Source organism: Elephantulus edwardii, unplaced genomic scaffold (genome assembly GCF_000299155.1).
Source record: "Elephantulus edwardii isolate Elephantulus edwardi_28Jun2011 unplaced genomic scaffold, EleEdw1.0 scaffold00028, whole genome shotgun sequence".
NCBI classification, from domain to species: domain Eukaryota; kingdom Metazoa; phylum Chordata; class Mammalia; order Macroscelidea; family Macroscelididae; genus Elephantulus; species Elephantulus edwardii.
Window position 1 is genome coordinate 6,984,646 of NW_006399778.1, and position 16,438 is coordinate 7,001,083.

A 16,438-nucleotide genomic window follows, 5' to 3' on the forward strand; every position below is an offset into this window, starting at 1 on the left:
CTATGTTCTGATTCAACTGTATACAGTCCTCTCTAACTGAAAAAAAAGGTTGAAACCACACTAATTCCATTTTGCTGACCTTCTGACCCTGTACTGTATACCACTTTAATCAGATACGTAACTATTTTCTGAAATACAGAGAGATGTACTATATATCTCTGTGTTTCAGAAAATAGTAAATATGTGATCAAAGTTTATCCTTAGGTTTATGGCCCACCCGGGAGATAAAACAGTGCCGAAAAAAATGGAAGCTAGCACCAGGTCCTTCAAATCGCTGTGACTACCACCAACTGGCCAATGTAATAAAGATAAATCCCCTCTTTCCTTTGTTTAGAGCTGACACCAAGTGCTCTTTTTAAATAAAGCATATTTATTATGCACTCACTTAGCATTGCTTCTGGACTTCATAGTGAATGCGAGCCATTCAGTAAATCTATCACATGCCCAGAGTGTGTGAGACAAATCTTCACCATCCGTCCTTCTAAGGAGCACCCTGCTTGCACTCTCTCCAAAGCATATTTGTTTGGTCTCTTGGCAGTCCATGGGATATGCAGTACTCTTCTCCAGCACTGCAACTCTTCAGCTATACAACAGATAAATTCAGATAGGACAATGATATGGTGTTGCTGTTACGTGCCGTCGAGTTCCTTGTGACTCATAGCGACCCTATGTACAACAGCCCTAAACCCTGCTCTATCCTGTGCCAATCACACTGTCCCATCCCACTTTCCCCAGTCACTGAATCAATCCTGTGCCATCCCTCCACCCTCCCAAGCATGATGTCCCTCTCCAAGGACCTGTCCCTCCTTACAACATGTCCAAAGTGTCAGATGAAGCCTCAGAATCCTTGCCTCCAAGGAGCAGCCTGGTTTAACCCTCTCCAGGATGAATCTGTTTTCTTGACAGTCCATGGTACATTCAATACTCTTCCCAGCACCACAGCTCAAAGACATCAATTCTCCTTCTATCCTTCCTAGTCATTGTCCAACTCTCTGATGCATAACAAATGATTGCAAAGACCATGGCCTGTATCAGACACACCTTAGTCTCCAGAGTGACACCTTTGCTCTTCAGTACTTTGAAGAGGTCCCTAACAGCAGATTTTCCCATCACAATACGTCTTAATTTCCTGGCTACTGGTGCCAAGAGTGTTGACCGTGGAACCAAGCAGACTAAAGTTAATAATCTAAATCTCTTCATCATCCATCCTGATGCTGCCAGTTGGTCCAGTGGTGAGAATCTTTGTCTTCTTGACATTCAGCCTTAATCTATAGTGAAGGCTGCAGTCCTAGACCCTCTGCAGCAAGTGTCTCAGGTCCTCCTCAGTTTCAGCAAGCAGGGTTGTGTCATCTGAATAACGCAGATTGTTAAGAGATCTTCCACCAATCCTGACGCCACACCCCTCCTCATAGAGCCCAGCCTCTCAGATAATCTGTTCTGCATACAGGTTGAAAAGGTATGGAGACAGGACACATCCCTGGAGTATACCTTTCCCAATTTTGGACCATGCAGTGTTTCCCTGCTCTGTTCTTCCACCAATCCTGATGCCACATTCCTCCTTGTATAGCCCAGCGTCTCGGATGATCTGTTCTACATACAGGTTGAAAAAGTATGGAGACAAAATACATCCCTGATGGACCCCTTTCTTGATTTTGAACCATCTAGGGTCTCCCTGCTCTGTCCTGATGACTGCCTCTTGGTCCAACTATAGGTTTTGCATTAGCACGATCAGGTGTTCTGGGATTCCCATTCTTCTCAGAGTCAGCCACAGTTTGTTATGATCCACACCGTCAAACGCCTTTGCATAATCAATGAAACACAGATAGACATTCTTCTGGTATTATCTGCTTTCAGCCAAGATCCATCTAACATTAGCTACAATGTCCCTAGTACCATGACCCCTTCTAAAGCCAGCCTGGACTTCTGGCAGTTCTTTGCTGATGTGCTGTTCCAGTCGTTTGGTTTTTTATTCCCTTTCTTTTTTTTTTTCCTTTTTTTTTTCCAGTCGTTTTTGGACAATCTTCAGTAGAATCTTGCTTGCATGTGAAATCAATGATGTTGTTCTGTAGTTTCCACTCTCTGTTGGGTCATCCTTCTTTGGAAGGGGAACAAATATAGATCTCTTCCAGTCAGTTGGCCAAGTGGTTGTTCTCCAGATTTCTTGGCACAACTTGGTGAGCACATCCAGGGCAGCATCTGTTAGTTGAAATATGTCAATTGGTATACCATCTATTCCTGGGGCCTTATTTTTTGCTATTTCCTTCAAAGCAGCTTGAACTTCTTCCTTCATGTATTCAAGTGAGTCACTTAACTGCTACACGTTCAAACTACTCTTCAGACAAAAATGATTTTTTTTAAAAAAAAAATCTAAAACCATAAAGTTTATCAGAGACAAACTGGGATCAAGCTTCTATGGCCTGGTTTATGTATAAAGAGACTGCTAAATATAGCCAGAAATACACAATCTGAAGAGAATAAAACTGATGAATGGGACTTTCTAAAGGTTAAAGTGTTATTTCAAGCTACAATGGCTGAGGAACTTTTGATACAATGGAGTCTTTAGGAAAGCAACTTCTGACCTCTAGAATAGTAAGAGAATAAATTTGTATTGTTTTAAAAAAATACTTGTTTGCTAGCTCTTGGCAGTCTATGTGGTATTTAGGGCTCTTCTCTAGCACTGCAACTCAAAGGCATCCATTCTGTCATCTTTATTCACTGCCCAACTCTCAGAGGCATAGCAAGTAATTGAAAAGATCATGGCTTGAATCAGGTGCACCTTAGTTTTCAAAGCGACATCCTTGCTCTTCACTATGGGAAAGGTCCCTGATGGCTTACTATGCCAATACAATATCTGCTAAACTGAATGCAGGTAACAAGGTGGTTGATTGTGGATACAAGTAAGATGAAATCAGTGACAATTTCAATCTTTTCTCCATCATGATGTTGCCTGTTGGCCTGATTTTTGCATACCTTCAAGTTAGAAATGACCCATAGCTGACCCTCCAGCAGGTTTTCAGAGGCAGGTAATCTCACCAGAGAACATTGCCCAGACTCCCACAGAGTTACCACTGGGTTTGAACCAGCTACTGCTGGGTTTCCCTTCAGGGTTTCAGTACAACTTTTTACCTCTAGGCCAGCAGAGTTCCAGTGCCGATGATGAACATTGTTTGTTTTTATTAGGTGCCATTGAGTAGAGTATGATCCAAGAAGTATCAAAAGAAGATGGAAGGAGTACACAGAGTCACTGTATCAGAAGGAATTGGCTGACACAGAGCAATTTCATGAAATAACATATGAGCAAGAGCCTATAGTGATGAAGGAGGAAGTTCAAGTTGCTCTGAAGGAATTGGCAAAACAAGGCTTCAGGAGTTGATGGCATACCAATTTATTTATTTCAACAAACAGACACTGCCCTAGATGTGCTAAATCTGGAAGACAGCCAGCTGGCCAACTGACTGGAAGAGATAGGTATTTGTTCCCATTCCAAAGAAAGGTGACCCAACAAAAAGAGTGTGGAAATTATCGAACAATATTATTGATAGCACATGCAAGCAAGTTTCTGCTGAAAATTATCCAAAAACATTTGGAACAATATGTCAGCAGAGAACTGCCAGATGTGCAGGCTGGATTTAGAAGAGGTCATGGTACTAGGAATATTATAGCTAATGTAAGATGGATCTTGGCAGAAAGCAGAGAATACCAGAAGAATGTCTATCTGTGCTTCATAGACTATGCAAAGGCTTTTGACTGTGTGGATCACAACAAGCTATGGCTGACTATGAGAAGAATGGGAATCCAGAACATTTGATTGTGCTATACTTGGACCAAGAGGCATTCGTCAGGACAGAGCAGGGAGACACTGGATGGTTCAAAATCAAGAAAGGGTTCCATCAGGGATGTATTTTGTCTCCATACCTTTTCAATCTGTATGCAGAACAGATCCGAGACGCTGGGCTGTATGAGGAGGAATGTGGCATCAGGATTGGTGGAAGAATCATCAACAACCTACGTTACGCAGATGACACAACCTTGCTTGCTGAAATTGAGGAGGACCTGAAGTGCTTGCTGCAGAAGGTCAAGGACTGCAGTCTTCAATATGGATTGAGGCTCAACATCAAGAAAACAAAGATTCTCACCACTGGGCCAAGTGGCAGCATCAGTATGGATGGCAAAGAGGTTGAGATAGTAATCCTATAAATAAAAATGTGTGTGGGAGGGAAGATCTGAACCCTGTTCTATCCTGCGCCATCCTCATACTTCCTGACACAGAAGAGTCCATAATGACAGTCACCACATCAATCCACCTGGTTGAGGGTCTTCTCCTTTACCAACCCTCTGAGAATCATGTCCTTCTCCAAGGAATAGCTCCTCTTAGCAGTATGTCCAAAGTATGGGAGGCAAAGCTTTATCATTCTAGCCTCCAAAGAACACTACTATTATTCAAATATACACTCCTACATCTGGAGACAAAGAGGAGAAAGTTGAGAAGTTTTACCAAGTCCTGCAGTCCGAAGTTGTCGGAACATGCAATCAAGGTGAGTTAATGATAATTGGCAACTGGAATGCAAAAGTGGGAAATTGAGAAGAAGGGATGTTGTGTTTGTTGTTATGTGCCATCGAGTCGCCTGCGACTCATAGCGACCCTATGTACAAGAGCCCTAAACGCTGTTCTATCCTGTGCCAATCTCGCCGTCTCAAACACACTCATTCCCACCATTCCAATCACAGAATCGATCTATCTCATCGAGGGTCTTCCTCTCCCGTGCTGGCCCTCCACCCTCCCAAGCCTCTCTTTGCAACATGCCCAAAGTATGTTAGACGAAGCTTCAGAATCCTTGACTCCAAGGAGCATTCCAGCTTCACCCTCTCCAGGACAAACCTGTTTGTTCTCCTAGCAGTCCATGGTACTCCAGCACCACAACTCAAAGGCATCAATTATCTTTCTATCATCCCTATTCACTATCCAACTCTCCGATGCATAGCACGTAATTGCGAAGACTATAGCCTGGATCAGGCGCACCTTAGTCTCCAGCCTACTGTCATTGCTCTTCAGTACTCTTGAGAGGTCCCTCACAACTGACTTTCCCAATGCAATTCTACTCTTGATCTCCTGGCTGCTGTTACCAAGAGTGTTTACTGTGGATCCAAGTAAACTAAAACTGTTAACTATCTCAAACTCTTCACCATCCATACTGAGTAGGAAAATATGGGTGGTGAGGATTATTTGCCTAAAATCAAAAGCCAGAAAGTGGCCAGAAGAAAGAATGGAGAACCAGAAAGAATGTGGGAAGAATGTGTGTACATTGTTGAACAGGAAACAAATTTACTTTATAAACTTCCACACAAATCACATCCCCAAATGATTTTCAATGGCTGTACACCTATTTTGTCCTGCCGGTATCTCCGTAGTATCAGCATCCTAGCGGACACGTTTCTTTGGGGGCGTGGAAAGGGGCGGGACCTGGGTGGACTGGACTTTTAAAGGAACCATCACGCAGGGAGCTGGAGGCAGTAGCGCTGAAGGCATCGCGGGACGTGAGAGCCGGCGCAGGTTCGGGACTCAGATTGAGGGGGTAGGTGGTCTAGGAGAGGGGCGGGGTGCCCCGCGGGAAGTGTTTCTGCGGGGCGCTGGCCGCGTTACGCGCAGAGTTCGGTCTGGATGGGCCCGCCCCCTGCTCTCCCGTTTCCCGCGAGCTTGGATGAAATGACCCGGGTTCATTCATTCTCAATCTGAGCACTCCTAGCTCGGCCCCTCCGCGCTGGGACCCGATTCCCAGCCCGGGGTTCAGCAGGCCCTGAGCGCTCTCGCCCCTCCGCCTTCAACCCCTTTCCATTATACAGACTAGGAAAACCGAGAGGAGGACAGCTGTCCAAGGAAACCCCAGGAGCAGGTTTGGGGCGAGACCGATTTCAGGCCAGCCTTGTTATCTCCCTAGTCCCCTCTGACCACTTTCCAGGGTTCAGAATAGCAGTGGTGCGCGACGGCGTGGGTAGGGGTGGCCGCAGCAGTGTCCTGCGGAAGTAGGGGGTAGGGGAGGGCGAACGGCTTCGGAGGGGAAAGCTCACTGCCGCCCTGAAGCTCTGGATTTCAACCTGGCTTTAACTAGCTGGTTAGCTTCGGGCAAATGTCACCTCTCTGACCCTGAATAGCTTTCTCGGTAAACATCTGTCTCATCAGGACATTGCAGAATTCAGGAAAATAAATGCAAAAGTGCTTAGTACAAAGCTTGGCGTTCAATCAAATGGGTTGGAGCTGGATGAGCTGAGACGAGGATGGTGACAGCCTGCGTGGAGGAAGGAATGAAAGGGCTCAGTGTCTGGGACTTCGCCTCTCTCTGCCCTGAAGAGTTTGCTCAGGGTGGAGATGCACACCTGGTAGTGGAGACGGGGCCAAGGCCACGTATACACCCTGCCCAGTTCAGCCTACAGTTGGATGGGATCCCTAGCTCCATGCCCGGATTCACTGAGCCCAGCCCTGCTCAGCCCTGGCATGGACAGAGAGCCAGTCTGGCTGCCTCCAGGGTAGAGTGGGGGTGAGGTCTGCAGCACCAGAGCTGGTTTCAGGAGCCTGCTTGCCAGAGGACCCACCCTTGAGGCCATCTGTGTATTTCCTGTTTCCTCCCTGCTGACCTTTGAGGGAGAAGGAGTCAAGGGGCTACATGGCATGTGAGGTATTAGTCACTGATCCAAGGAGGCTGTTTACCCAGAGTGATGGCAGAGGGACTGGGCAGGCTAATTTTAAGTAGACCACAGCCTTTCCCTTTGGCTCCTAGAACCAAAGTTCTCTGTTGGTCAGTGGTAAGGAGCAGCACTACCAGACTGAAGGCTTGGGGTTCAATGGGCAAATTAACTTACCATTACTTACCATTTACTGCCTCTGAAATCTGCCGGAGGATCAGCTGTGTGTCTTTTCTGATTCAGTGGTACATAACAACAGACCTAGAGCCCCAAGTCCTGCTACCATGTTTTCCTCTGTCCAGGCCTCTCCAGCCACCAGGCACCTTGGGTATGTCCTCAGGTTCTAACCATCTTAGGCCAGCACCTGTTTCCTTACCTATAACATTTGGCAGGTCTTTTCAAACTACTTCATTTAATCCTCACACCAGCACATGAAATTGTAGTTATTAGCTCCATCTTATTTAAAAAAATAATTAAAATTAAGGCCAGGAAAAGGTAAGTGGTCAGTTCAGTCCTGGGCCTAAGGCCAGAAAATGATGGTACCAAGGCTTTACCCAGAGCTAGTTTCACCAGGACTAACTCCTAAGCCACTCTTTTAACTAGGAGACAGCCCAAAGCCACTGAGACTTTGTTCTAACCAGGTGCCATGGCAGAAAAGGTGCTGGTAACTGGAGGAGCAGGCTACATTGGCAGCCACACGGTGCTGGAACTCCTAGAGGCGGGCTACTCGCCTGTGGTCATCGACAACTTTCACAATGCCATCCGTGGTGAGTACAGGGCAGCAGGGGGCTGGGGCTGCTAGAGTATGGTAGAAGGAAAGCCCAGGGTTCTAGCGAACTATGAAAGGGGATGTTTGTGTCTGGCTAAGCCCTTAGCAACCATGGGCCTCATCTCCTCTGATTCTTATGGCTTCATGTGCTCAACTAGGAGGGGGCTCCATGCCCGAGAGCCTTCGGCGGGTGCAAGAGCTGACGGGCCGTTCTGTGGAGTTTGAGGAGATGGACATCTTGGACCAAGCAGCCTTACAGCGTCTCTTCAAGAAGGTGGGGGCTTGGTCAACAGGCAGCCAGGGCACGCTACCTGGGCCCCTGTTGAGCACCCTCTGATCCTGCCTGTGCCCCCGCAGCACAGCTTTGTGGCGGTCATCCACTTCGCAGGGCTCAAGGCTGTGGGAGAGTCCGTACAGAAACCTCTGGATTATTACCGGGTCAATCTGACAGGGACCATCCAGCTCCTGGAGGTGAGAGTCTGATGGCAGAGGCAGACACTGCACAGCCCCGTAGCTAGGTGGACAGGGCATCTCCGGGCCCCTTTCTAACAGGCACAGTGGATGAGGACCTAATTCTAGAGTCATCATGGACAGTCTCAATTTCTAATCCCAGTAGATCTATTTAGGCTCAGAGCCTTTTCACTTCTGGAAACATGAACACCCATATGCTCAGCTTTACCCTATGGAAGAAATAATCCATTTAGTCCCCACTGTGACCTTGACTCATCACAGCCCTTTGAAGACTGTCCCAGAGGGCTTCTAAGGCTGTCAGCTTTGCAGTGCTCTGCTGGCTTAATGGTAAGGAACTGGGCTGCCAACACAAAGGCAAGTAGCAATCTGAATCCACCAGCTGCACCTCAGGTGAAAGATGGGCAGTCTCCTCCCATGTCATTTACTGCCTCTGGAAAACCTGCTGGAAGGTCAGCTGTGGGTTGGTTCTGACTCAATGGTACATAACAACAGCAATCTTTTGGAGGCAGACTGACAGATTTTTCTTCCATGGAATGATTGGTGGATGAGAACCACCTTTCAGCTCACAGCCAAGTGCTTAACCTACTGCACCACCATGGTTCCTGGAGCGAGTGCCCAAAACAAGCCCACTGTGTTGATTTTGACTCCTGGGGTAACCTCATTAGGTTTCCCATCCTGGACATTTTCAGGGGAAGATACAGACTCTCTTTCTTAGTTGGTGGATTCAAACCATCTACCTTGGGTTGGCAGCACAACTCTTTACCCACTAGGCTACTAGAGCCCCTTGGAGAGAACAGGGTAGGGATAATGTGAGGCAGAGGCAGATGACACCTCCCCTCCATGGCCAGATCATGAAGACCCATGGTGTGAAGAACTTGGTGTTCAGCAGCTCCGCCACCGTGTACGGGAATCCCCAATACCTGCCACTAGACGAGGCCCACCCCACAGGTGGCTGCACCAACCCCTACGGCAAGTCCAAGTTCTTTATCGAGGAGATGATCCAGGACCTGTGCCGGGCAGACAAGGTGAGGACTCCCCTTGACTCAGCCAGTCAGGCCCACATAAGAGTGAAAATTCAGAAAGGAGTGCCGATTTCCAAAGCCCTTGGGGTAGGATCCGAGCCCTGAGGTGGAGGGAGCTCGATTCGGCGAGGGAAAGCTGCTTGCACCTCCCGTCACCTGATCTATGTGTCCACAGACCTGGAATGCGGTGCTGCTACGATACTTCAACCCCACGGGTGCCCACGCCTCTGGCTGTATCGGAGAGGATCCCCAGGGCATCCCAAATAACCTCATGCCTTATGTCTCCCAGGTAAGGGAAAAGGATAAGGGCTGAGGGGGGTTGGCGTATGGATGGCCTGGAGTCCTGGAGGAACTGACCTAACCTCCACCACCAGGTGGCGATCGGGCGACGAGAGGCCCTGAATGTCTTTGGCAATGACTATGACACAGAGGATGGTACAGGTGAGGAGAGGACGGGGCTGGGGAGAGGAGGAAACAGGTGGGGCAGATGCCATAATGAACCCTTCTAATCACTACTACTTCTCTGCAGGCGTCCGGGACTACATCCACGTTGTGGATCTGGCCAAGGGCCACATTGCAGCCTTGAGGAAGCTGAAGGAGCAATGTGGCTGCAGGGTAGGGAGAGAGCAGGGAGGGAGGGAAACTGAGGCCTGGGCCAAGGGCCACACTGCAGCCTTGAGGAAGCTGAAGGAGCAATGTGGCTGCAGGGTAGGGAGAGAGCAGGGAGGGAGGGAAACTGAGGCCTGGGCCAAGGGCCACATTGCAGCCTTGAGGAAGCTGAAGGAGCAATGTGGCTGCAGGGTAGGGAGAGAGCAGGGAGGGAGGGAAACTGAGGCCTGGGCCAAGGGCCACATTGCAGCCTTGAGGAAGCTGAAGGAGCAATGTGGCTGCAGGGTAGGGAGAGAGCAGGGAGGGAGGGAAACTGAGGCCTGGGCCAAGGGGACCCTTCACAAATCCTGGCCTTCTCTCCTGGGCAGATCTACAATCTGGGCACAGGCATAGGCTACTCAGTACTGCAGATGGTCCATGCCATGGAAAAGGCCTCTGGGAAGAAGGTGGGTCCCTTCAGCCCAGCCAGCACCACTAGAGATAAGGGTGGGCTGAGGAGGGGACACCTCCCATCCACTGCCAGATCTCAACACTCGGCTGGGCTGTCCCCCAAAGGCCTGCTTCACAGCTTTCCCAGCCCTGTCCTGTTTGGCTATGCCATGACCCTTCAAAGACGCTACTCTGCATCCCTCACCAGTAGGGTGGGTGAGGCCCAGGGCTGGTTCCACTCAGCTGCACTTCCCCTTGCAGATCCCATACAAAGTGGTTGCTCGACGTGAAGGTGATGTGGCCACCTGCTATGCCAACCCTAGCCTGGCCCGAGAGGAGCTGGGCTGGACAGCAGCCTTGGGGCTGGATAAGATGTGTGAGTAAGGCCCAAGTCTCGATCCTGACCCCTGGGAGAGACTTGGCTCAGCAGGGACCAGGCAGGCCATGTGGGCCGCTTGGGGAGCCTGCACTCTAATGTGGGCCCTGACTCCCCCACATCTCATGGCAGGTGAGGATCTGTGGCGCTGGCAGATGCAGAATCCTTCAGGCTTTGACACACAGGCCTGAGGACCCTCCTGAGATAGACCAGAAGAGGAAAAGAAAGGACTGCCTGCTCTCAGGTTCCCGGCAGGAACCCGGGTGTCTCTGAGATGCTGGGCAAAGTCAAGGCTACCCCTACCTCAACACCCAGTTTGGCCGGCCTCTTAGCCCACCAGGCCTGAGGCCAAGGGCTCCACTGACCAGGAAACGGCAGCCGTGAAGGAACCCCTGAAGACACTGCCTCCTAGCTTATCATCTCCACGCTCACCTTCCACAGTGACCAGAACCCGCAGGGATGAGCTTACCTTCCACAATGACCAGAATCCACAGGGACCAAGGGCAAGTGGGGGCAGCAAGGACCCCCGCGCAATCCCCCCTCTTGGGCACTAATTTATACTGCTATGAAAAGCTTTCCAAAAGATTTCAAATAAAACAAGTTTTCTTACACTGGGGCAAGATCTATCAGATGATCACTTGCTGCTCCTTGAACAGAATCAGCCAGGCCCAAATTGAGGAAGCGATTTCTTTAATTTTATCGGAATCCAGGACACAACAAGAAAAACACCCAAAACCACATGGAGACAGAAGACGAGACACAACTCTTCCCCCACCACCTCCCTGGCCCAGGAGTGGGGACAAAGTGTGGGTAGGACAGCTGTGGGGAGACCATGAGCCTCAGTCCAGCCCTGCAGGCTCCAGGCCTGCGGGAGAAAAGGGCAAAGAGGAGGTGGGCCTGGCCCCCAAGGGGGAGGGAACAGCTGAGGGAAGGCCCGGGCCCTACCCCCTTACCAACACTCCTGCCGACAGGCAGGTGGCCCACAGCAGCAAGGGGGTAGGCCATGGACACATTCATGATTGAGAAGCAGCTGGAGAGGAGGCAGGAGATACGATTATCTGGGCAGAATCCCTGGGGGTCAGTAGGTGGGGCCTGGGAGAGCCCCAAGGGCCAAACCCTGAGGTCACAGGAAATGGGGCCAAAGCGGGGCTAGTGGGTGAGGTCCTGAATGAGTGGGTCAGCAGCTGGGCCCCTTCTTCCCGCTGCCTACGGCCCCTCCAATACTGCTGCTGGGGGGCCCGCCTCCAGGGAAATGGGGTAAGAAAGCAGCCCACCGCCTGCTGTGGACAGTGTCAGATGGCGGAGAGCAGGTGGGCCAGGCCGTGACCAGTCTGCCCCAAGGTCTGTGGGAAAGGACAGGTGGAGGGCGGTGGGGACAGGGGCTCGGCCGGCTCAGATCCAAGATGGTGCTGCGAGTGTCGGGCCCCGCATGAGCTAAGGGACCGTGCTGGAGACCAGCAACTCTGGTTAGACAGGAGGCAGCAGCTTCTCAAGAAACTCCTTCACAGCCGCCATCTCCTGAGAGGGAGAAGGGACTGTGAGAGGCCACTGACTGGAGGAAGGAACAGAGCAGGAGTAGGAAGTAGTCTTTCACACTGACCTGAGGGCAGGAGCTGTGCATGACACCTGGGTAAGTCTTAAATTGAACCCTGGCGGGTGTGACAACAGACCGGAGCTTTTCAGCTGTTAGGGCCCCAAACCGGACAGGCACCATAGGGTCCAGCTCCCCATGGCACTGCAGGATGGCCAGGTCCTTGGCACTGCCATTGGCTGCCTGTGGGCCAGACAGGACTCAGGGCAGAGCTAGTCGGCTGGCAGTCTCCAAGACAGGAGACTCACAGGACAGGAGGGGGCATTTGGGGATGCTCACCTGAGGGAAAGCCCGGTGCAGAGGCAACCAACAGCTCAACGCTACGATGCCAGCCAGAGGGTGGGGGCAGGTGAGAGCGGTGTAGAGGGACAGGGCCCCACCCTGGAAGAATGAGTGAACAGGAGGTTATTAGAGCACAGCTCAGGTGCCCACCCACCAGTGACCCCTCCTCTCACCTGTGAAAAGCCTCCCAGGACAATACGATTGGCAGGAATCCCATTCTTCATCTCATGCTCAATCAAGGCCTTGACTGGGAGGAGGGGTTCAGAAGGAAACATGACTGGGTGGGTGGGAAGCTGCTGAGGGATGTCGGGAAGGAGGGCCAAAGATACTGCCCAGCCCTTTCACAAGGAAGATATTGATGAGAGGGGAGGGCCTTACTGTTCTCTGCTGCTTTCTTGATGCCAGCCTCGTCCTCTGGGGCATCCGGACTCAGTCCCATTAGGTCAAACCTGGGGGCACACAGGCATTGGCAGCTACTGGAGGTGGACAACCAGCCCTGAATACCACCCTCAGTTCATGTTCCCACCCCACACTTACCAGGACGGCATCACCATCTTCATGTTGAGGGTCACAGGGATCCGAGGTCTGGGCAGAGACAGGAAGATGAGTCCATATTTAGAAGGGACGGGGAGGCCACACAGAGAGACTAGAAGGGACAGAACGGCCCCTGGGGGCCCCTCCCTGCATGCAGAACCTGTGTTTGAGGTGTTGCCAGGCAACCAGCCACGTGGGGCTGGAAGCTGCAGTTTGGGCATCAGTGGTAGCGATGGAGAAGTAAAGCCCAACACTGGGTGTGACGGGGTCCAGCACAGATGGTGAGTACTTGGGGAAGGGGGCACAGGAAGTCCTGGTTCTAGCTGATCTCAGTTCTAGGAAGCTCGAGGGCTGGGGGCTTGGTGCTGGAATCCACTCCCAGGGCCCCATAAGAACTAAGGCGGGAAGGGCACTTCTGATTGCCTAGGGCCCAGGATACAGCTGATGGGAAGAAAGAGACTCCAGACCACAGGACCCCCCCACCCCCACATAGCTGGTCACCCTCCTCTGCCTGCCGTCACTGGGGTGGTACTCACGCATGGGGACAGATGTACTTGACGTGAGGGAGCCGGATGGTGGAGAGGGCGTCAGCCCAGCTGTGCCTGTAGGAGGGAAGGAAGGGAAGGCGCCGATAGAGGGAAGAAGGAGGGTGGCAGGCCCCACCTCTCCAAAGAACCCCTCTCAGCTCACTCACCCTGTGTCTCCAAGTCCATGTAAAAAAATAACCTAGAAAAAGAGAAATGGGGTGCTGGGGAAGAGGCCATTCTCCCATCTATAACCTTCAACATCAGGCTATCCTGCCCCACCCCACAGGACTTGGGGGAAACTGAGGTAACAGCCAAACGGGTTATTGACCCTAAGCCTCCTGGGCTCAGGCTGCTCCCTTGTCATCAGTGCCACCTCCATTTTTCCCACACCTCTCAAGCCAGCCTCCTGGGGCTGCATGGGTAACTCCCTACCCATATGTCTGGGTATGTATGCCCATGGGCAGTAGGACCCTTACCGCAGCCGTTTCCCGCTCAGCTCCAGACACAGTGGCAGCATCGGTGAGCAGGGGCACAGACATGGTGTTACCACACATACACTAGTAGGGCTCCACGGCTGGGGGCCTGTGAAAATGGCGGAGGGGTGTTCACAAGCAAGGCTGGGCAGCTGGGACCACTATCACAGGCAGAGCCTCAAACCTAGGGCCTGCCCAAACCATCCAACACACCCCTCCCCAGCACCCTGGTAGGGGTTCTTCTGGCCACAAAGAGGAGGGCAAGCAGTAAGTCCCAGGAAAAAGAGAGCAGGAAGTTTGCCTCCATCCCTACTGGCCCAGAATGCTGGTCCTTCGTTCTAACCCAACCACAGTACTTAAACTTAATGGAGTGGGGCAGAGGAAAGGCTCAGGGGCTGGGGGGTCGGGCCGAGGGGAGGCTGCTCCTTTTCCCCAGCTACTTTGCCTCATTTTTGCTCCTTCCCAGTTCTTCTCCGGAACCCCTGGGTTCCCCACCAATCCCTCTAGGGAAATGAAGGATAGAAAAATCCACTTCCAGACTATGCTCTCTGAATCCCACCCTTCAAACATTTAAAGACAGACAGACAGACACACACACACACACACACACACACACCCTCCTTCTCAAACCTCGCCCCAATCCAGCCTTCACAACAATTTCTGGCTTGGCTGTTCTCAGAACCCTGGGGGGGGGGGGCGGGTAGGGGAATACCTGTCCATTCCACCCCCACCCCCTAGGCTTAAGGGTGTCTCACCACCACCCACTCCTCAACTGGTGCTCTGGCCTCCCTGAACAGGACTACTTGCTGCTCCTGTTGCCTACTGACTCCAAATGAGCTCCTCAGCTTGACCACGCTCTGGGATTCCCAAACACACAAAAGAATGTCAGGCTGGCAGGCTCCTCCCCGTCCTCAGCATCCTCCAAAGTCGCCCGGAAGCTTCCGCTACTTGCCCTTAAGTGCTACCCTTTCCAGCAGTACGCCCCTCCTAACTGGCGTCCACCTTCCACCTCCGGATTGTTCACCTCTGGTCCTCCCCACAGGGGACTGGACCTTGCTCCCTAATTTGGGATTCCTTCCCTTCCTCCTAGTGTGGGAACTATGATCTCTCACTCCTGGGTTCCCCTTTACAGAGAGATGCTTTCTCCCGCCTCCCCAAGGTGGTGTCTTCCTCCTCATAGTGAAAACTTCCACCCTGACCCATGTCTCCTACTCTCTATAATGGGACTTTCTTCAAAGCAAGGGCCATCTCCACCCTACAGTGACATTTTTTAACCCTGACCCAGCGCCCGCCCCTGTCCACAAAGGACCTGTCTACCTCTGGCCGTGGGGAACCGCCACCCCACAATGAGATCTTCCATTTCTGACTCCAGAGCTCTTCTCATCATATTCAGGCACCCTCTTCCCTAGCCTCTCTCCACCACAGAAGTCCCCAAGACGGAGTCCCCTGGACTGAACAGCTCCTCTTCGTCCCTCGCCCCCTACCCCCATCTTCACAGATGCAATTCCCCCTCCCCACTCTCCAGGACCCTCCTAGTCGCCCCATGGGTCCCCACATCCCCTCTATCTGCAGGCTGCCGTCGGACCAGAGTACCTCCACTCCCTGTGGATCTCGAGACCTCTCGGGCGAGTCTCCTCTTTCTCCTGAACAGACACACACTCTTCCCTCCGCCGCCCCCGCCGGAACTTCCGTTTGAGTGTCGGGAACCGGCCATCGCGCTGCCGGAAGCAGCCCGGACACGGTTACGGAATCCGGAAGTGGGGCTGGGTTTCGCCAAATAGAAGCTGCCATGTTGGATACGGCAGGACCACTTCCTGCTAGTAAGGCAGAAAGGCAGGGAGTTCTCAGCAGGACAGAACCACCCACCGAGACTAGACTCACTAGAGACACGCTTGCTAGCACCATCAAACGCCTTTTGGAGTTCTCCAAAAAGAGAGCCATTCCTCACGCTTTTAGCACAAAGTATACTACCTTTTTTGTCTCATAGGGACAGTTAAGCGCAGTGTATCATTGCGTGCTATTTTGCCCCGAAGAATCCCATGATCATGAATGGATTCATACATTCTTGGGTTGACATTGGAGATCAATTTAGTCCTCCAGGCTTAAAGATAATGAAAGCTCACAGAAAGGAAGTAAACAACCCCAACCTCCATATTCTACTCTAGTACTGCCTCTTGGACCTGTTTCCTGAGCTATAAAATGAGTATAATAACCACCCTGCCTACTTCACACCCTTGCTGTGAACTCAAATGAGGTCGAGTGTAAAATCACAGTGTGCGGTCTCACTGACTCTACAAGGACCCTGGGAATGTAACACTGGCTACACCAGGACAGCTGGACAGCTTTCAGCTCAACAAGCAAGGCCACACAGATGGTGCATTACCCCCAGTTAAGAAAAGGTGCTATCTGGTCACCATTGAGTCACTTTGCTCTGAACTGCACCAATAAACTGGAAATGAGGCTTGGGATTCGCTGAACGGCTGGGATATGTGGCAAATTGAGTTGAAGGACTATGTCCCAGACATGTGGGCATCAGCAAAACAGGAAATGAGTCACATTGATTCCTCTGCAGCTTTCAACAGAATGAAGGCTCATAAAACATTTTCCCCAGGCCAAGAGGGAGTTTGGTCTTACTGCTCAACAGGTCAGAGATGGAACCTGAAATACAGGGATGTGG

The 16,438-nt window shown here is 51.5% G+C and overlaps 2 protein-coding genes across 2 annotated transcripts; one reads left to right on the forward strand and one right to left on the reverse strand.

Moving 5' to 3' along the window:
• Nucleotides 1-7,315: 7,315 nt before the first annotated feature.
• On the forward strand, nucleotides 7,316-10,724 carry GALE (UDP-galactose-4-epimerase). Its single transcript, XM_006883522.1, has 10 exons — nucleotides 7,316-7,445; nucleotides 7,606-7,721; nucleotides 7,805-7,918; nucleotides 8,767-8,943; nucleotides 9,116-9,229; nucleotides 9,315-9,381; nucleotides 9,470-9,555; nucleotides 9,918-9,995; nucleotides 10,240-10,354; nucleotides 10,487-10,724. Exons 1-10 carry the CDS (start codon nucleotides 7,325-7,327, stop codon nucleotides 10,543-10,545), a joined length of 1,047 nt encoding a protein of 348 aa, XP_006883584.1. The 5' UTR covers nucleotides 7,316-7,324; the 3' UTR covers nucleotides 10,546-10,724.
• Nucleotides 10,725-11,027: 303 nt separating this feature from the next.
• On the reverse strand, nucleotides 11,028-15,451 carry LYPLA2 (lysophospholipase II). The gene is made up of 10 exons (XM_006883523.1): nucleotides 15,355-15,451; nucleotides 13,765-13,870; nucleotides 13,456-13,487; nucleotides 13,298-13,363; nucleotides 12,765-12,812; nucleotides 12,606-12,676; nucleotides 12,401-12,474; nucleotides 12,225-12,326; nucleotides 11,955-12,128; nucleotides 11,028-11,872 (listed from the first exon to the last, which is right to left on the reverse strand). The coding sequence occupies exons 2-10, from the start codon at nucleotides 13,840-13,842 to the stop codon at nucleotides 11,822-11,824; spliced, it is 696 nt and encodes a 231-aa protein (XP_006883585.1). The 5' UTR covers nucleotides 13,843-13,870; nucleotides 15,355-15,451; the 3' UTR covers nucleotides 11,028-11,821.
• Between the last annotated feature and the right edge of the window lie 987 nt (nucleotides 15,452-16,438).